At 38.3% G+C, this 21,798-nt stretch overlaps 1 protein-coding gene and 1 pseudogene across 2 annotated transcripts; one reads left to right on the top strand and one right to left on the bottom strand.

The window, feature by feature from the left end:
• Window positions 1-32: 32 nt before the first annotated feature.
• Window positions 33-13,115, top strand: LOC144665690 (uncharacterized; annotated as a pseudogene). The gene is made up of 2 exons (XR_013573000.1): window positions 33-3,282; window positions 13,015-13,115. The product of XR_013573000.1 is annotated as an uncharacterized LOC144665690 (transcript).
• On the bottom strand, window positions 4,500-17,402 carry LOC144665692 (protein smoothened-like). Its single transcript, XM_078526978.1, has 10 exons — window positions 16,968-17,402; window positions 15,691-15,891; window positions 13,598-13,770; window positions 12,910-13,129; window positions 12,375-12,498; window positions 11,767-11,859; window positions 11,382-11,490; window positions 5,933-6,112; window positions 5,398-5,472; window positions 4,500-4,884 (listed from the first exon to the last, which is right to left on the bottom strand). The coding sequence occupies exons 1-10, from the start codon at window positions 17,400-17,402 to the stop codon at window positions 4,707-4,709; spliced, it is 1,788 nt and encodes a 595-aa protein (XP_078383104.1). The 3' UTR covers window positions 4,500-4,706.
• Window positions 17,403-21,798: the final 4,396 nt, after the last annotated feature.

Genomic DNA, 21,798 nt, shown 5'->3' with positions numbered 1-21,798 from the left:
CTGTATGATTGCGTGCTCGCAATACAGTATCTGTATCTGCGCGGTCGCTGAGTAAATTTGAAAATGGCGGCAATCACAACGGATTGATTGTGCAGAAAAAAATTGGAAAGAAAACAATCGAATATCTTCTTTTTACGAAGCTAGAGAGAGAAAGATTACTACAGAAGTTCAGTCCTTTCGATGATGACTACAGGAGACCTTAAAAACAACCTTCGAAAGCTAGTTTCCGAAGTGAAACAAATTCACTATCCTCAAAGTGAGCTTGACATCAAAGGAGTAGCACAAGGCATTCCAAAGGCATTTCTTCCCATTGTTCATTACGTTTTCCTTGACTATTCCATTGCACTAGCACAGTACTTTGCGTCTAAGGAATATGAATTGTACGGGAAAACAGATTTAAGATTCATGGAAGCCGTGTACAAAGTCCTTCGCGACGAGTTTGGTTACAAACCTCAACTAACAAGGGAGCAATTTCTAACAATTGGATTCGCGGAAAGAAAGATAATTCTCCTTTGTGCCATTTTAAAACTTCTGAGAGAGAAACACGATGAGCTTAAATCTAAAAGCGGCAAATCGGAAAAGAAGAAAGTAAAGCAGAGTTTGCCAAGTTCACGCGATATTAATGGGACTGCTGTAAAGGAAAGCTTGGACAAAGTAACGTCAACCAGCTCTGATCATTTTCCAGGGCCTCTTCCAGTTGACACGGATATGAAGAGTTTTCGGAGTAACGAGGAAGCAATGAAAGCTGGCTTGGGATTAAAAGAGCCCCTTGTAACTCGAATGTTTATTGATGCTGAACCCAGCATAAGCACTGGTAGCCATGAAATGCCCTTAAACAATGGCCCTTCATGGAAAAGCAGTAGTTCTGTAAACGATTTTGTTCCATCAAATTTGATCATTAAACCCACTAGTGACCAGAGGGTTTTAGGTGTAAAATTTCCAGTTTCTCAGAACTCAGAAATTCGCTCAAACTTGTCTAGACAGCCTCATGCTAAAACTGTGACTTGGGAAGATCAAGTAGTAGAATCCCAAAGCAGACAATCTGAAAAGGGTGAAAAGGATTCCTGCGTACTTCCATTGTCAAATGGAACAATGGAACCCATCTCAGAACCAGCAAGAATTCATTCAATTCCTAATTCAGGGACATCAACAGCATACATGTATTATCCAATACAAACAGGAAACTCATCTAGCACAGTAATGATACCACATACAATCCCTTCCCCAGTTTCCATGACAACAGCTCCTTTACCAAGTCCTGATCTGATGCTTACACCTATTATCAAGAATAGTCATCAAGCCATTCCTCTGTCCAGCTCTCGCAATGGGAAAGATTTGCAAGGTGCTTCACCTTCCGATAGTAAACTTCCATGTACAAAAGTTGTGAGACATTCAAATCTAACTGAAGCTTCAGATTTCTATGTCGCAGAGTCAAACTCGAGTTCAGAGGCTCAAGTTTATGTTCTCAAACAGCAGATTCAAGAATTACAAGAGAAGTTTGATAGTATGGTGTTGTTAAATAATGAAATGTCAGCTAGGGTTGTGCTTCTAGAGAGCAAAATGAAGTTACTTGAGGAAGCATCTGGAAATAAATCCTGCTGTAATTGCAGAAGTCCCATGCCCATATATACAAGAGAATGTATCAAAACCTGACAAAATAGTTGTGTCTGGTTTTAATGTTCAGAATGAAAAAGATTCAGTTGAGAAATCTCCTGTGAACACTCCAGCATCTGTATCACCTAAACTTAATGGAGAGACTGGTAATTGTGGTGTGGCCCATAAACCTATGCAAAGACACAATTCATCCAGCAGAAAACTGTTTACAGATACAGTGACTTCTCTTGACAGTGATCATGCAGGAAAAGATTCATCTGACCACTTCCCGCCTGCTCATTCAGAAAAGTCTGTTGGTGATGATAATGATAGTGATGATGAAAAAGACCCAAGTATTGTCATCAGCCCATTTCCTTCAGTTTCAAAGCTTTCACAAGTATTTGCAAACTCTTCAACCAAGAACACTGTGGTGAATGTTCACAAACGCCTACAAGAGACCAGACAGCTGCTTGCAAGGACCAATAGGGACTTTGCTACAAGATTTAATCACTTCCAAGTTGAATAATATTGTTGTCTTTTTTTTCCCATGGTGTACAGTAGCTACATGATTTTGGTACCATATTAAGTTAATACAAGTTTACCTCAACTGTGGCATTTTTGGCGATCTCTAGATTGATACAATTTACTACATGTATGTATAATAATTATACAATTCTATAATACAATACAATTCTACCATGATGATAATATACACTGTAAAGGACAAAGACTCCATTTCTTTTCTTAATCCACCTTAACATATTATTTGTGGCTGCTCTCTATTTAATGATCTGGAGGTCTTTTCTTTATCGGCACAGGAAAAGTGCAAGCATGAAAAAAGATACATGTATTTGACGCTAAGTTACAAAAATGAGATTAGACAGGTGTAAAAGTTAGTTTGTTAATAAACTTACAGAACTTTTAATAATCAGAATTAGTCATGCACTGTACTTAGAATATTAGTCACGTAAAAACAAAATTTTTGCAAATTCTTCTCTCAGGCAAAGGAAAAAATTAATATGTACATGTATGGCTCAATTGAATCTCTACACATACTATTACATGTGGGTTATATACACTTAAATGAGCAGGACTGCAGGTGCTTCATCAGTTTCTTTGAATGAGTTAAACAAGTGTAAGTAATGAAAATGTAGTGGTTTAATTTTTCCCTTGGTGCAATTTGTTATTTTCCTTTGTTCTGGTGTATAGTAATACTAAGATAATGAATATAAAACAAATGAAAATACTGATAATACCAAGGGAAAAATTGAAACAAAACACATACTTCTTCAAAAGTTGAGAGAGTCATTCTGCCTTCAAGGTGTCTTGGAAAACCATGGAAGAAGTGGCCAAAAACAACTAGTTACCAGCTCCCCATAACAAGTCCCCTGGTACTTGGAACCTCCCTCAAAACTTGTTCAGATAAGAACAATCTTTCAATTACAATATTGCACAGTTCAGTTTTGCCTTTCCCTGATTATCTGGCCCCCTAGGTCTCCAAGGATGAAGCTCATAAGCCTAGCTTGTAAACAAGATTTTTGATAGCTTCCTTTGCAGGTCTGAAGTTATAATTATGTATGATGAGGTCTAGCCTGAAGTTCACGGTGGACAGAGGACGCTTGTGTACTGCATGAAGATGATAAAGATGGATTGCATGCCAGCCAGCTAATGGTTGTCAAGAGAGGAAAGGTAAAACAATTACATGATTTGTGCAAACTTTATTTCACACTTGACACAGTGGTTTGGAAAGGGTGTTTCAAGGGGTATAGAAAATACCGACATACACTTGTACCTAGAAATACATGTACATGTGTGCATGGGCATTTCCACAGTTACGGACGTTATTGTCACTCCCGTAGGAGGTGTCCTGTCACCCCTCATCATGTGTCCTCCCTTGCCCCACGCCCTTTTCCGTGGGCCCCATGGGTCCCTCCTCCCCTCTCTCGCGTCCGCGCACTAGCCATACCAGCCCGTCCCCATCACTCCACTCTCCCCCCCACCACTCAGTCCCCCCCCCCCCCCACTCTTCCTTCGTCCCATCGTGGCCCGCTCACTATCGTGTGCGTTCGACGTCGCGTCCTCACTTCTGTCAGGGAAATCCGTTCTCCTGACACCATTAAACGTCCTCCCACTCTCCCCTGACATCCCCCCTTCAACGCAGGTAATTCCAATCACTAACTGATTCCACAGATCCGCATACAGAAATAATTATTTTTTATCAAGATGTCCATATAAATGTGTGTTTATCAATCTGGGTCAAGAATTACTTTACAGATCATTCCTAATGGTGAACAGTTAACTTTTAATCTACTCGCATACACAACAATTATAAAATAATTATTATGATAAAATTCTCCAGTAAATGAGTACACCACTGCAGATTGGGTTACTGGTAATCATGTACATTGTCATAGATATGGGGACAATAATGATATACGGGTATTAAATTCCCAGTCAGCAGCTTTATGAAAACTAACAAATAGACTGGAGTGAGCTTAGGAATGCTCAAAAACTCTTTGACTGTAAGTGTTTAAGCCCTTGGTATGCTCCACACTAAGGGTTTTTCCATACTCAATGTCATCTTTGCATTAGGATATACAAAGTTTTTTATTTCTCACTTACACTAAGCAAAAGGATGTTCAGTTTCAATGTAAAATAAACATTTAAAATTAATATTTATAACAAAAACAATATCAAGTTTTCTTTTTGCCATTATTGTGTTTACAAGTTAATGGCTGTTTTCATCAGTTAATTAACTGAAGACTATTCTTCCCTAGTGGGCTGAGAATATTATTTGGTTGTATTTGTACCTTACACTCGGTGTCTTTTTCTGTCTCTGTCTTGACCTCACTTTTCTCGAGTTTCATCATCACACTATTTACACTTAAAACTAATCATTATTTTAACATAAAAAATAATGTGCTGGATGTTAGTCATAAAATATTGTTTTTCAGCAAGCTAAATACAGAACTCCAAACGTCAGTAAATAAATAACAAAAATAACAAATTTATAAAAGTTAGTTGTAAAATGTTTGCTTCATAACTTATAAATAAAATTTATTTTATTCTATGATACAAAGTACAGTATAAACTTGGTCTATTACTCTCTACTATTAACTAATTTTTTCTTGAGGAGTCAACTCAGAAATACTCTTAAGTTTAAGTGGCTCTTCATTTTCATGTTGTGGTGTATAGCCTTTCCGAATTGAACTATGAGCTTGAATGGCCTCACCCATCTTCATGATGGCATCCATTTGCATCTCAGGAATAGCGGGATATAGCACTGCTGGACTATAACAAGTGAAAATGATGAAACAGAGATGTAAGTCTAACCTAACAAGTCACAGATGAATACTCTGTTAAACATATATACCGGGTAATGATAATCTCCCAAAAGGGGACACTGGCTGTATGAGGATAGCTATAACTGTAACTTAAAGGAGACATGGGGACACCTGCTCTAAAGGGCCACCTACTGTAACTAGGGGAACTGTAGAGAAAACAACAGTAAGGGAACATGTCGATCATCCCAGTAAGATGATATAATTTGTAAAGGGGCACTGCAAGGGTTCCTTCAGGTCCAAGGGACGTCTTCCCAAAGGGGACATCTCCTTTAAGGGAACACAGTCACCTCTTGTTTAGAGGAGATGTTCAGAAGGAAGAAGTGCTCTGTGCAATATTTACAAGTCTCTCTCACAATTTGTTCCAGTGGTTGTTTTTTGTTTGTTTTGTTTTGTTTTTGTTTTTTTTTTTCATCACCTAGGGAGCAAAGGAGGGATATGTTATGCTGTAGTTTGTACTCACGCTATACGGTTCTTCTTCATCCTTCTTATTAACTTATAGTGACTCAATTCTGGATGCCTGTTTTTCCGTGTTATTCTTAAAAAATGAAAGAAAAAATTAAATGAACAATTTACTGAGTAATTGTAATTATATATATGTGTATTGCTTTATTTTCATCAGCAGTGCAGCTATTTATAAATTCCGGCCCTCCATGTTTTTGCATTAGGCATAGTGGAAAGAGAAGAATTATGGTCAAGAGTAGACACAAACTACCGGTATATGTGGGCCCAGTTAGTGGGGGCACAAGAAAAGAGGAAGTAATCAAATGCATAAGCAAATTCAGTGAACTCCTAATGAGAAACTGCCAAGAACTGTCCAACCTAGAGGGTAGTTTTAAAATAATCTTTTTCACCTTTAGATTGCAATGTTCAGTTTTAAATAAGTAGATGTATTAGTATATTGAAAATAAAGTCATGAGAATCCAAGGTGAAGCAGACAGACATTATCAAAGGGTAACTCTTTTCATGAAATTATCAAACCCTTAAACTGTTGTTACCTGCGCCATAATTTCTGCCAGGTCTGTAATGTGTTTGACGTCCAGGTCCAGCTGCTCATGGCAATGCCAGTACCAAACAATGAGGCTAGTTCCAACTCAATGACACCTAAATCAGGACGCTTGTTTACTGAACACACTGTTTTCCATGTCTGACCTTGTGCTGCTTTCTCTGCTACACACCTTTGAGTAAAATGCATAATATTGTACAATTATTTCTAGAGGTGAATTCACTGTCATAGTGCCTCTCTTCACCCAGGTGTATAAATGAGTACCAGCAAATTTAATACAATTGAAAATATTGGTTTCCTGCTCCGGATATATAGTTAAAAGGGGTTAAAAAAAATTTCAAACTCGGAGCGCAAATAAAATTTAAAAGCGTGAGATATTTCGTCTGATATCATCCAGACTTTATCAGTCAAAGAGGTGGTGTTTTATGATGAATGTTAAGAAGACATTTCAATGCCTCGGGGGAGTTAAAATTCTGTCATAAATTGGAGCTAATTCAAAATCATTGTCTCTATTTAACAAAGGTTTTCTGAGTTTTATCTCAATGGCCTCTTTTACTCGGCGTTTTTAAAAAGGTGTTGATTTCGGTGGCTAACACTTTTGTCTTGCTTGTGTCTACCGAGTGGCCCTCCAGTCGACAATGCTTGTGAATGGCTGACAAGTTCCTCGACTGATGTTCTTTCATTCTGGTTCCCAGTAAACGGGACGTTTCGCCAACGTACTCCTTGTTGCACTGTTCACATTGAAACAAGGAGCTGCGATTGGGTCCCCAATTTCTCCCATAGTGGCTAATCTCTATATGGAACAGTTTGAGAGTAGAGCACTGGACACTGCCCCGACCCCACCAACTGTGTGGTACCGTATGTTGACGACACGATGGCCAAGATTCACGAACATGCTGTCGATTCTTTCTCTGATAACCTAACTCTATTATCAGCACATCCAGTTCACTTCGGAACAAGAAAAAGAGGGTAAAATCCGGTTTCTTACATCTGCGTACACGTAAACCAAGATGGTTCTACAAATCTCCGTGTACCTTAAACCTCGCCACGGATCGTACTGACTTCCATCAAACATCATCTTCAACACAAAAGAGCTGATGCTGCGGCTCAGACCTTGGTACCGAAGACGAGGACAAAACAAGAGAAACCAGCATGTGAAACAAGCTTTGAAGTAAAAACAAGTGATCAAAACCGCTCAATCTGGAGAAAAAGAGCCTCAAAACGAGAAAATCATTAAAACGATATTGGTCTCCCTCGACCCCAGCCATAAAAGGGAATGGTACTAGTTAAAAGAATAAGATCACACTCTTCCGTACTTCCTATTTTTTTTATCTATTTTTCTCTTCTTATACTCTTTTTTTCTTCACTTACTCTCTCTTCTTCTTCCTTCTTAATTTTACTTTATAATTCTACCTTCTCCTTCTATACTATCTCCACCTCACTACTGGCTGACTCGCTTATTTTATAACTACTTACTCTACCTCTCTCTACTTCCTCTCTCCTTACTCTCTACTCTACTCTTACACTTACCTACCCTACTACCTCCTCACTTCTCTCTCTCACTCACTCATTACTCTCTTACCTCTCTACTCTACTCTACTACACTACTCTATACTTCTGACTCGTAGGGCCGTAAAAGCGTAAAGTTTAGCAGGAAAACCGGCGTAGGGCCGTAGAAGTGTAAATTGTAAAGTTAAGACTTAAAACGTAGGGCCATAGAAGTGTAGAGTTAAGAATGAAATGCACTAAAGTTTAGAATGAAAACGTAAAGCCGTAGAAGTGTAAAGTTTAGAATGAAAACGTAGAGCCGTAGAAGTGTAAAGTTTAGAATGAAAACGTAGGACCGTAAAAGTGTAAAGTTTAGAACGAAAACGTAGAGCCGTAAAAGTGTAAAGTTTAGAATGAAAAAGGAGGGCCGCAGAAGTGTAAAGCTTAGAATGAAAACGTAGAGCGTAGAAGTGTTAAGTCTAGAATGAAGACGTAGGGCTTTAGAAGCGTAAAGTTTAGAATGAAAACTTAGGGCTTTAAAAGTGTCAAGTTTAGAATGAAAACGTAGGCCCGTAGAAGTGTAAAGTTTAGAATAAAAACGTAGAGCCGTAAATGCGTAAAGTTTAGAATGAAAACTTAGGGCTTTAAAAGTGTCAAGTTTAGAATGAAAACGTAGGGCCGTAGAAGTGTAAAGTTTAGAATGAAAACGTAGGGCCGTAAATGCGTAAAGTTTAGAATGAAAACTTAGGGCTTTAGAAGTGTCAAGTCTAGAATGAATACGTGGGCCGTAGAAGTGTAAAGTTTAGAATGAAAACGTAGGGCCGTAGAAGTGTAAAGTTTAGAATGAAAACTTAGGGCTTTAGAAGTGTTAAGTCTAGAATGAAGACGTAGGGCCGTAGAAGTTTAAAGTTTAGAATGAAAACGTAGGGCCATAAATGTGTAAAGTTTAGAATGAAAACTTAGGGCTTTAGAAGTGTTAAGTCTAGAATGAAGACGTAGGGCCGTAAAAGTGTAAAGTTAAGAATGAAAACGTAGGGCCATAAATGCGTAAAGTTTAGAATGAAAACTTAGGGCTTTAGAGGTGTCAAGTTTAGAATGAAAACGTAGGGCCGTAGAAGTGTAAAGTTTAGAATGAAAACGTAGGGCCGTAGAAGTGTAAAGTTTAGAATGAAAACGTAGAGCCGTAGAAGTGTAAAGTCTAGAATGAAGACGTAGGGCCGTAGAAGTGTTAAGTTTAGAATGAAAACGTAGGGCCGTAAAAGTGTAAAGTCTAGAATGAAAACGTAGGGCCGTAGAAGTATAAAGTTTAGAATGAAAACGTAGAGCCGTAGAAGTGTTAAGTCTAGAATGAAGACGTAGGGCTTTAGAAGTGTTAAGTTTAGAATGAAAACGTAAGGCCGTAAAAGTGTAAAGTTTAGAATGAAAACGTAGGGCCGTAAAAGTGTAAAGTTTAGAATGAAAACGTAGAGCCGTAGAAGTGTTAAGTCTAGAATGAAGACGTAGGGCTTTAGAAGCGTAAAGTTTAGAATGAAAACTTAGGGCTTTAAAAGTGTCAAGTTTAGAAAAAAAAACGTAGGGCCGTAGAAGTGTAAAGTTTAGAATGAAAACGCAGAGCCGTAAATGCGTTAAGTTTAGAATGAAAACTTAGGGCTTTAAAAGTGTCAAGTTTAGAATGAAAACGTAGGGCCGTAGAAGTGTAAAGTTTAGAATGAAAACGTAGGGCCGTAAATGCGTAAAGTTTAGAATGAAAACTTAGGGCTTTAGAAGTGTCAAGTCTAGAATGAATACGTAGGGCCGTAGAAGTGTAAAGTTTAGAATGAAAACGTAGGGCCGTAGAAGTGTAAAGTTTAGAATGAAAACGTAGGGCCGTAAAAGTGTAAAGTTTAGAATGAAAACTTAGGGCTTTAAAAGTGTCAAGTCAGTAGAATGAAGACGTAGGGCCATAGAAGTGTAAAGTTAAGAATGAAAAGGTAGAGCCGTAAAAGCGTAAAGTTTGGAATGAAAACGTAGGGCCCTAGAAGTGTACAGTTAAGAATTAAAACGTAGTGCTGTAAATCGTAAAGTTTAGAATGAAAACGTAGGGCCGTAGTCGAGTTGAGTCGGCGAGTAGAGTACAGTCGAGAAGAGTAGAGTTAAGTCAAGTGGAGTGAGTCGGTCGAGAAGAGTAAGAGAGAGTGGTCGAGTAGAGGTGATTCAAGTCAGTCGGTCAGTAGGTCGGTCGGTTGTTGAGTCGAGTAGCCTAGTAGAGTAAATCGAATAAATATAGCAGAGTGGAGTTGAGTCGAGTAGAGCAGCGTCAGAAGAGAACTGAATAAAGTAAATACTAGAGTAGAGTGGAGTAGAGTAGCGTAATAGTATAGTGACTCGAATCAAGTAGTAAGTGAGCAGTAGAGTACAGTAAGTAGAGTACAGTTGAGTCGAGTGGAATAGAGACGAGAACAGTCACATAAGCTTATATAAACGTAAGTAGCGTGGCGGAGACGAATAAAGAAGTGTTGAGAGTAGAGACAGTCAATCGAAATCGTAAAAGAGACGACTAGCGATTATTGTTAGTAGAGTAGAGTTGAACAGAGTGTAATCTAGTAGAGATGAGTTCAGTCAAGTAGCGTATGTACGTAGATGCGGGAGTAGAGTACATAATAGTAAGAGATTAAGTGGTGTCCAGCTGAGTAGGATACAACAGTTGGGTATTCACGTATTGCGTCGAGTTGAAAAAAGTTGTAATGGTGTAGTAGAGTTGAGTCGAGTTGAGAAAAGTTGTTATGTGGTATATTTGACTTGAGAGATAAGAGTAGAAAGTTTATCGAGTGATAAGAGTAAAGATGTGATGTAGTAGGGTGGGAATTTTATCATGTGGTGGGTTCAATCAAGAATAGAAGAGTTTTGATGGTCATTTATTTGTTGAGAGTGAATCGAGTATAGTTGAGTACTTAAGATAACCGGATGTTACTAAAAGGATAATAACGTAAGAAAACTTAATGTAAAGGAAGTCGAGCTAGTCGAGATAAGAAAAATAAAAATTTTTATCTTTCGTGCCAGGTTAAGCGCCATACATCAAAAATTTTGAACGCCTTCAAAGAGCGTTTAATCACACGACCCTGTCACACTTATTCATAAACCCGTAACAATTGTACTGTAAGGACAAAATCCTATCTAAAGAAATGCGGCACTGGACAGGTTATGTGAACAGTGCAAAGGGTACGGGCGAAACGTCCTGTTTACTGGAAACAGAATGAAAAAATAGTGAGGAACTCGTCAGCCATTCACAAACATTGTTGACTGGAGGGCCACTCGGTAGACACAAGCAAGAAAAAGTGTTAGCCACCGAAATCAACACTTTAAAACGCCGGGTAAAAGAGGCCATTGAGATAAAACTAAAAATTTGTTAAATAGGAGAATGGTTTTGAATTAGCTAATTTATACGGAATTTTAACTCCCCCGAGGCATTGAAATTCTTCTTAACATTCATCATAAAACACCACCTCTTTAACTGATGAAGTCTGGATGATATCAGAAAAATATTCACGTTTTAAATTTTATTTGCGCACCGAGTTTGAATTTTTTTAACCCTTTTACAAATATTTGAGGGGTCCAACATATACTCCCATAGATTACTACTAAATATATTTTTTACAATATTATAATTTATTGTCTTTAACTCTAAACTGTGCGCCAATTATGATTAGTTTTTGGTCTTTAAATTAATATAAAAAGATTTAATTCCTTGTTTTTAGGAGTAGCAATTTTACAGCATTAAAATACAAATTAAATGATTACTGTATAATCTCTGTACAGGGGAGAGATGATTATTGTAGGAACTCAGGTTCAAGGAAGCCATTGTTCAATAGTTGCTGGCTGGGATGAAACAATTTGTTTCCAGCCAGTGGTGCCATTCATGGAAGTTCAACTACCTGTATAATTATTATAAATCACTACTCTTAATTATTGCTTACCTAATGAAATTCCTGTAGCTCTCTTCCCAAATTGCCTGATTGTGATATTCATAAACATGGCAGGCAAAGGTTGTAAATACCGTCAAAAATGAAATAAAGGAAAATATACCTAGAAAGCAGAAAACAATACAGTCAACTCTCTCTAAAACGGACACCGTCGGGACCGGCTTTAACTGTCCGTCTTAGAGAGGTGTCCGTCTTATAGGGAGTTTAGTTACAGTAAAATGACTGAAAAACGGCAGGGACGGGACCAAGACCAGGTGTCCGTCTTAAAGAGGTGTCCGTCTTATGGAGTGTCCGTTAAGAGAGAGTTGACTGTATTAGGATAGAGCTTAAAAAGAGAAAAGACAGCAAAGGGAAGTCAATAACACAAATATCAACTTACCCACTCTTATTATGGTCTCTTTTATTTTATGAGCTGCTCTGTTACTCAGAAAATTTGGATTTGATCTGCGTAGCTTACACAATGTCACAAGTCCTAAAAAAAACAATCAGGATTACTACCGGTAACTGACATGGTAAAATAAAGTAACTTTAGGATCACCATTCTAAGGGTAGGATATGGCTCACATAGCTACCACCCTTAACACAAACATACTGCCTTGACTAGTGGACAAATGTATCATCCATATAAGACAAGTATGATAAACACCAGTATAATTATGTTTGCAAAAGGGGGTGGGGTTTTTTTTTTTCTTTTTTTTTTTTTCTCTCCCTGACTCATAATAATTATTTTATAATCTCCAAGACCACAAGATTCTGCATATTATTCTTAAGGATCCCTGCAAAGAAGATAATTTTAAGAGGCTTCCTACATGTAAATCCTCATCAAATCCTAAAGATCTCTAAAATGTTTGTCAAGATCCTCATAATAATGATCAAAATTCAAGATCTTCCTAAGATTCCTTTCGATCCTTTTCTTTTTATAATTGGCAGGTCTCTGAAGACCTTAAGTGTAGCTAGCAAAATGACATAGTGACCATATGAGCATACCTTGTGCTAAGAAAACACCTCCTACAAGTAAATCAAGGCTTAAAGGTACCAACAGGAAGCCAGCCCTCATGCTGGGATTCTTGTAGCCCACAAAACAGATACCACTTAAAGAGTTGGCATCAACCTGCAATTTGAATTTTAGAAGTGAATTGTTGCACGGGGTGTATGATCAGTTTACAGTTTCCCTTGACCCCCCCCCCCCCCTATATCAAGTCTATGGTTGCATGTAGTACAGCCATAATTTGCTATTTTTTTGTTGTTGCATTTGTATTTGAACTCTGCCACTTTATATCCTGTTTTTATCTGATAAACCAGAGTGATTTTTATTTATTAATTAATTTTAATTATTAAATTTATTTTGTCAGGACCTGTAGTTTCTCATCCCTGTCTCCCTGTCCCCACATTTCTGCCCCTGTTTCGACTACAGGCCCCATTATCTCGAACAGTTTTTCAGTTCCCCTGAGAGTTCGGCATAGTAGGGTCACAGTGTACCAAAAAATAACATGAAATTTGAGACTCAGATTGACAGTATTACCTGTTTTAAAGAAAGAACACTGATTGCCAGTGAAAGAGGGATGGTCCAGGCTATGGAGTGAAAATACACCACTTTCCCAGCAAAATTATCTCTTGTGCTTCCCAGAGACTTGAAGCAAATGGACCAGGAGAAGGCCAGGATAACAAACCAAACAGCTCCCACCATTGAGAAGTAGTACACCAAGACAAACGTTAGAATACAGAGAAAGCTGTCATTCTCACTAGGTGGAAGAAAGAGGTATGCTTCAATCAACAGAGGCAGTGATTTAAAATAAAAGTAATAATGGTGATGACTGGCCTTTGGGGGTAAAAAAGTGGGTATGATTAAGAAAAAAATAATGACTAGATTTGATATCTAATCAGCAGCAAGATTCAATGATATATATTTAAAAAATAGTGATTTAATGGACAAATATTTGTGAAATGTTCATAAGCCATTAAGTAATTACCATGCATGGCTGTAAATAATGTAGTATATGGACCCCACTTAGATCGTTCTAAAAGTATTTAGTCCTCCACACGCATTGCAGGCCTATAATGCTTGATAATTAGTGAACTGACACCATCACATACCATTTTTACACTTTTAAAATGTGCAGACTAAAGAGTATCCAGTTGTAGTATCAGTGTGTCCATCAGAAGGTTAAGTTTACAGTTACTACAAATAATGATGAAACAAAGAAAGTCACCTTGGTTCCTGAAGCCTCATTGTATCATCCTGCCGACAAACTGTGCGGTTTCTGGCTCCATCAGCAAATTGGATAAGAAAACCCATTGAAGCAGCACAGAAACAACTGTTCATGTAAAAGAGAATCACTGATGGATAGCGATTCTGTGTCTTCCATCCAATCAGAAATGTTATCTGTCAAAATTAAAAGAGATGGAAAAATTGATTTGAGCACTATAAATGATTAGTGTATTGTGTCTTGTTTTTCTAGACTACAGGTACACCCTTTTCACTCTAATGGAAGATTGGAAAAAGAAACCTACCATGCAGAACTTGAAGGTCGAGGCACTAATTGCCCAGAGTTCTTGTTTTCTTGTTAGCTCCACCTCTCTAAATTCTACTTCTCTTTCCCAAGTATCTAGACCACAACAGGTACACCCAAGATTGTTTTTGCCTTGTTCATGGTGATTGAAAATGCCTTATATTGTGCTAGGCTTGGTTATACTAGACTAGACTGTAGCTTAAATGAAGAAATTTGTTCAAGCGTTCCTATATCACACAAATTTGTGTAGTCTTTCTCATCATCTAACATGGTATCTACTGGTTATTTGCAAGAACTTGTCATCATTGCTATGTCAGGAAAAGTTATGTCCATTCCAACATCCTTAGTTAATTTCTTTATTAATTATTTTCAACTTAAAACTTTCATTCTGTGAGGTTCAGCTTGCAAATGTTAGTCACGCTGACGTTTGTTTGCATAGGCATGTGAACCAATTTGCGTCATGCAAAACAGGGGCGGATCCAGGATTTTTCAAAGGGGGGTGGCTGTTTACCAATATTTTTTGTTTACTTAACTGTTCAAGCCCCAGTTTCTTTTATTGGGGAGGGGGGTTGTTTTCAGGCTTTTAGGCAGTTTTTTGAAAGTGGGAGTAAAAATTATTTTGGGTCTGAGGCCCATATTTCATGGAGCCGTAGGCTCCATCCAGCTAGGGGGGTCTGGGGGCATTCCCCCTCAGAAAATTTTGAAAAACTGAAGCCTCTTAGAAGTGATTTCCGCGATTCTGAGCAGCTTTATACAGCTGTCAATTAAGTTATTAAACCACTGTTTTTCCTTGATAATTTGGCAAAATATTCCTTCTTCAATAAAAAGGCTAGTTCTCAGTTATGAAATGAAAAGTGATTGAAATTTAAAGTTTTTTTTTTATTTTATTTTTTTTTAATTGAAGAGAATTCAGTAGACTTTACAATATTAATTATTAAAAAAGAAGACGAAAAAAAAATACAATATTGATAATACAAAGAAAAATTTACACAATTTCACTACATATAAGTACAAGTACAAAGTTGACAGGCAGCGTCTGTAGCACAGATATGCGTTTTTTTTGCTCACCCACGTGCGTAGAAATTTTTAAACCCTTGGCAAAGAAGAAGGTTGCAAAGTGGCCTGTGGACAACTTTGCTTGCTTGTCAAATCGCTTCGATGTGAAAAACAGTAAGAAAACTCACTAAAAAGATGTAAATGGAGAAGAAAATCATTCTGACAGCAAGGCTAAAACAACTCTTGAAAGCTAAAAGGAATCTATTTTTTTTTTTTAAATTATACACACGTTTTGGTACATTAAGCCAGCAGTTCGTAAAACAGGCTGTCGAAAATCTCCTATTTTGGAAAAATGGCCGTCCTTTAACTTTGAACGGCCGCCTGACTATGAAAGGTAGATGGACATTGCTTTTATTTTCTATTTCAATGTGTTTATTTTCATTTTTCTGGTGGATCAAGGAGGGTGGCTAGCCACCCAATCCACCCCCCCGCCCCCTGGATCCGCCCCTGCAAAATGTTATTTTCATATGGTTAAACATAAATCATATTGATCATTTTTTGTGTCACTGTGAAGACGGTGAAAAAATGTCAGGTGTTGCAGTCTACTGGGAAGAGTAGTACCTTCTTATTCATGTTATTGATTTCCTTTATTTTGAACATTGTTGCCTTCCTTAATTACTGGCTTGTTGTGTGATCATTCTTTTCATGGATAAGCTCATTCCCAGGATCTCTCTTTTTCCTTTACCAAGGGGCAGGAAGAAGAGAGACCCTGGGAACAAGTTTGATACAAGGCATACCATTGTAAAAAGGCTGCATGTAAATGATAAACTCCCAAATGCTCCAACAAATCGGTGAATTCTTGTGTGCTCCTCACTAGTGAAAATAGGATTTTCACATTGTATTCCACACCCTTCTATTCCTTCATACCAGCTAGACGGGTGGTCTGTTTCCACCAAGGGCCTCTTGCAAGCAGTTTCATTCAGCTGGAGAGTAGTTATCTGAGAATACAGTTCATGGTTAAATAAGTAAAATTTCTGGTAACTATTTGTAATTGCGAGTAGTTGGGATAAATACCATTGACAATAAGCAATGACTTGGGCATTTGACTCAGGCTCAGATTTGACTCTGAAAATAAGATTCACCCCTGTCTCATGTTTTTTTTTTTCAGGCATATTAAAAAGTAATTAAAGCCCTTTTATTTGTGTTGGACAAAAATAAGATTTTTTTTTTGATAGAGAAAGGAAGATTTTTTCCTAATGAGCCGGGGTAATAAGATTATATTTTTACAAGAGGCAGTGAACTCAGCTATCCTTTCCTGACTTGTCAGTTAAGATTATGTGAAAACAACTTCCATTAAGCAGGTAGCGTGATCATCTGTATTTAGTTTGGCAGTCTACATCAATGATCATTGGTAATCAGGATAGCCACGTATTATTTAACGTATGAAGAGTTTTGATCCAGAAATCCTCGTTACACATATAGTGTAAACAGCTAACTTAACTTTCTTCTCCCAATCTGAGAATGTGGTTTGACGTATTATGGTTATCTTATTCATTCTTCTTTCTTACTTGCTTGAAATTGCTTTGATGTAATGTCGATCACTTGGGAATTTGACAAGTTGATATGAATTGAGTGGTGCCATTGTGATGGTATGAGTAATTTAAATACGTTATTGACTGAAACGTACTTTTTACCCTTTGTTAAAATGCAATGCGAATACGGTAGCTTTATGTTTCAATGTTAATATTGTTTACAGCGGATTATAGCCATCAAGAAATGATTCCTTAAGTTAATGCTCAGCTATTAAGCGGGCTGTCACGTTATTTAATACAGCAGACCTAAATTCTGAAGATATTTTCTTTGCAAGCCACACTGTTTGTACAGCCTGTGGAAATCAAACGTATTTTCCCATTCAAAAACAGGACATGAATTTGCGCCATGTCCCTGTGGACAGCAAATTTGTATTCACATATTACATGTGCCGTCTGCGTACGGCTGGAGCAAAACTCTTTCTTTATTGTAACCATACTAAAGTATATTTTCATTTATATTACAGAGTTCTATTCTTACTCACCGAGCCATCTTTGCAGCCTCCTAAAGGAAACCGTTCGCATTGTAAAAACTCTGGCCACTCTTTGTTGTAGCGTTCCACAACAGAGCAAGGATTCCTTGTGGCAAGACATTGTTCCCGACAGGGCAACTGAACGCTGTTGTTGTGACAACGAGGCTTATAAACTTGGCATAAGAGCGGCTGAAGTACCGACCAACACCTTGACAAGAATTTCAAGCCTTCCCATTGCTTTAAGTTGTGCTTGACGTCGAGTTGTGATTGAGAATCTGTGACTAAATCGGTTGTTGTGAAGTTGTAGTCCAAGCTTGAGCCGAAGCATGTTTGCTCCTCAAGCAATTCACACTGATAATTCACGCCGTAAGTTCCTTTCAGGGACGAATATAGAACAAAAAAAGCATACAGGCATGAAGTTGCCATATTTAAACAAGAAAAGGACATAAATACTAGCTAATACTTCTTCAAAAAGATTGATCTTCAGAATACGGTACGTGAAATAGGACGCTCGCAGACAATTAAACATTCCTTTACTGGCAAACAGGCTATTAAGTTTCATGTAAAGCGATCTTTGTTTACTTTGTGATTAACTTGTTAACTAATTAAACCAAAGTTAATTAAACATTTACCAAAGGCTAAACGCTAGATATGGTCAATTTACAGAGTCCATACCTCTCCATACAGAAGTACAGAGTTATGACGAAACACGCATGCAAGCAACTTTTCCAAAAATAAATTTTAGCCATCGTCGTGGAAATGCATAGTGATGCAAAAAGTTATATGGTGTTCAGTTTTGTACCTTTGTTGTGTAACAAATACCCAAGAGATCAGTATTGGGTCAGAAATAATCAAGCAGTATCAAGGGAATCGTCAATGGGTAAATTTTTGTTGGGTATGTGCCGCTGGCCTCTCAGAACCCCTACCCCATTATAGTCATATTCTATGGCCAATTATAGACCCCATCTTAGTCACTTTTGGGTAAATTTAATTTTTCATAGTGTCTAGATACCCGGCAGCCGGGAAGTGTTTTCAAAATACTACATACCCGGCAGTCTGAAATTATTCTAGAATTTCCACGGAAAAACCAATCCAATCCTCCTCAAAACTATAGATCTTTGCTTAGAAATGCCAAGCGATTTCAATTATAGTTTTGGCTTTGTGTTTGAGGAAATTTTCGAGCTTGGGCATACTACAAAATCTTGCTTCTTCGACACTTAGAAAAAATTCGTACTCTGACTCCGGTGTCAACTCTTATAGAATAATTTCTACGAAAACTGAAGTTGAAACCCTGCGAGAGTATTCGATATTTGCTGAGAAATGCGAAGCGATTCTAAATAATGTTTTGCTTTTGTTGTGGATGAATTCTCTTGGCTTCGGCATACTATAAAATCCTCGACTCACGGGCACGGTTGTTCAAAAGACTAGATACCCGGCAGTCAAAAATTCATGAATAATCAATACATTCAATATCCACAAAAATGATCATTGAAACCTAGCTCCCGAGAGTATTTAAGTATTTCAATTTTCGGTCGGAAACACCAAGCGAGTTTTTACAATGTCAGTTTGGTTTTGCACAAATTGTACGAACTTTATGTGACTCACGGGCACGATTTTTCAAAGACTACATACCCGGCAGTCAAAAATGCTTCCCGTTTTTCCATCAAAATTCCATTTGAACCTGCTGAGATTCTGATGAGGTGTCGGTGTAGAAATACCAAGCGATTTTCCAACTTAAGGCCTCAACAATTTCCTCGGCAAAGTAGTACAAAATAGCTACAAAACGCTTGAGCGTTCGGTGACGAAAGTCCGCCACCGATGTAACTTCCGGTGTGACACTTTAGTGGCGTGACAAAGGTGGCACGTGGTGTTGGTTTTCGCGCCAAAACGAACTCGGCGTTGGAAGCGACGAAGTTCTTCTGTGGGCTAAACGGCTTAGCGTTGGAAGCGACGAAGCTCTCGGTTAAATAGAAATACAAAGCGTTCCTCTATATATAGTCACTCAAGTAGATTTTTTCAAATTCAGGGGATTTGTCCCCTCAGTGAGGAGACCACTCTCAGATCAGTTCGCAACGTGTGCCTAATAGCGTTGAGGTTCTGTTGATCTAGGTCTGGGTCCTACTGGACCTAGTAACTAATAAGGGTATCCCTTTTTAGGACACACCGGAAGTTACATCGGTGGCGGACTTTCGTCTCCGAACGCTCAAGCGTTTTGTAGCTATTTTGTACTACTTTGCCGAGGCAATTGTTGAGGCCTTAAGTTGGAAAATCGCTTGGTATTTCTACACCGACATCTCATCAGAATCTCAGCAGGTTCAAATGGAATTTTGATGGAAAAACGGGAAGCATTTTTGACTGCCGGGTATGTAGTCTTTGAAAAATCGTGCCCGTGAGTCACATAAAGTTCGTACAATTTGTGCAAAACCAAACTGACATTGTAAAAACTCGCTTGGTATTTCCGACCGAAAATTGAAATACTTAAATACTCTCGGGAGCTAGGTTTCAATGATCATTTTTGTGGATATTGAATGTATTGATTATTCATGAATTTTTGACTGCCGGGTATCTAGTCTTTTGAACAACCGTGCCCGTGAGTCGAGGATTTTATAGTACGCCGAAGCCAAGAGAATTCGTCCACAACAAAAGCAAAACATTATTTAGAATCGCTTCGCATTTCTCAGCAAATATCGAATACTCTCGCAGGGTTTCAACTTCAGTTTTCGTAGAAATTATTCTATAAGAGTTGACACCGGAGTCAGAGTACGAATTTTTTCTAAGTGTCGAAGAATCAAGATTTTGTAGTATGCCCAAGCTCGAAAATTTCCTCAAACACAAAGCCAAAACTATAATTGAAATCGCTTGGCATTTCTAAGCAAAGATCTATAGTTTTGAGGAGGATTGGATTGGTTTTTCCGTGGAAATTCTAGAATAATTTCAGACTGCCGGGTATGTAGTATTTTGAAAACACTTCCCGGCTGCCGGGTATCTAGACACTATGTTAATTTTTACGACCCCAACTTAGTCACTTTCTGGGAGCCGTTTGTCAAATATTGAACAACAGCAATAAATACGGTAACATTTTTTTCGGCGAATATTTCCGTTCATAAATCACAACTTGCCAGATTTTCGTACTCTCAAAATCCCGGAAAAGTGTGACCCCATTCTAGTCACCCTATAAAAAATGCTTGAAATGGCGACCCCATTATAGTCAGTCCAGTCGTGAAAATGCGACCCCATCCAGCGGCACATCCCCATTAGCTCATTTATAGGAAGTGCCCCCCCCCCGGGATCGTCAATTTGTCAAGATAGGAAATAAGCTGTCGATCTTTTTATTATAATCTTTTGCGGCAATAAGAGCACACAGAATGCAAACATTTGTGTTCTTTACAGGGTCACTAAGAGTGCGTTTTCAATCATGTTCAATAACGAAATCATTTTTAAGCGATGACGTCGGCATCTCCTTATGCTATGAGACGTCGACCGGTTCGCGTGCGCGCGATCGACCGATCGTTTCGTAAGAAAAACGATTGCAGGACCCGTAAAGTAATGCTCGTTCGTGCCGCTTCAGGCCCACTCGCTGCGGCAGCAATTACGAGACATCGTTTGACCTTGCTCGCTCGCGAGAAGTATCTTATATCAGATGTCACGCTACAAGATAACGCAACTTTTGTTGAACAATCATTCAACACAGAAGTCGTCAGCTACTTTTATTTACGTTACACCCGCTTTCAGTGTTACGTGCATAGCGGCTTTCTATCGACATCCATCTTTCGACGTGCCAAACAAATAAGACGGATCGAAATCCGCCAATCGCAGCCCACTAGCATGACCTGCACTTGTGGGCTCATTTACATGAAACCAATACCGGTATTTATTTTCTCAGAGGACCCTCCTGAAAACCACCCCCTAGGTGATTGGAGGCCTCCTCTTAAAATATTATTTTTATTATTATTATTATTATTATTATTATTATTATTATTATTATGCATCGGCTTTGATTGGCTCATTTCAAACAGCACGTCGAAAGATCGATGTAGAAAGTTTAGTATGCACGTAACACTGAGAACCTTGAGAACGTCATCGCTTCTGCATGCATTGCTGAATACCGTTTTACTCTTTTCACTTGCTAGGGATTAGGTCAAATTTTCGCCTTTTTTGCTTTATATTTAACCTGAATTTTAGGTGTGTCTTTGGTTGTTTGAAAATTAACTCTCGAGAGGAGGTTTTTTTGATAGAAGGACTGAAAGAATACCAAAGTTATTTTAGTCCGGTTCGCGACAAACAAAAAGACTGGATGGAAACGAGGATCAAAGCTATGCGAAGCCTTGTCAAATGAAGGGTCTTTCATAACCAAACGATGACAAAATAAGGGATTTGATGACAGTCACTCGAACATACAAAGTCACAAAACTTCGTTAAGCGGACACTGACAGTGTTCCTTAATTTCAGATTCACACAAAAATAAACTTTTCGCAGACTGTTACTGCTCGCGACCAACTAAAGATTGCTCTCTGGCTCGTACAATACCAATTGTAGCTATGACGGTTTGTAGTTGTCTTATTACAGTGTCTTATTTGTTGAGTTTGTTTAAGCTTTGTTGATTGTAGAAACCAGAAGGAGCTACTCAAAAATACACCAGATAATACATTTGGCCATTAAAGCTGTGCCCTTGAGCAGGTATACCCGTCTCAGGACCGGCTTCCTACAACGACGAGATTTATAATTTCTATTTTCTGTAGCCTGAATTTCAGTAGACTAGGCTTTTCCCTCCTCCGTTTGTATCTCCAACTTCGTAGGAAACACGCTAGGGTTCATAAAGTAAACAAACACCTTCTCCGAGCTA

The sequence above is a fragment of the Oculina patagonica genome, chromosome 9 (genome assembly GCF_052425735.1).
Source record: "Oculina patagonica isolate OP01 chromosome 9, crgOcupat, whole genome shotgun sequence".
NCBI lineage: Eukaryota > Metazoa > Cnidaria > Anthozoa > Scleractinia > Oculinidae > Oculina > Oculina patagonica.
This window is presented reverse-complemented; position numbering and strand designations above follow the sequence as displayed.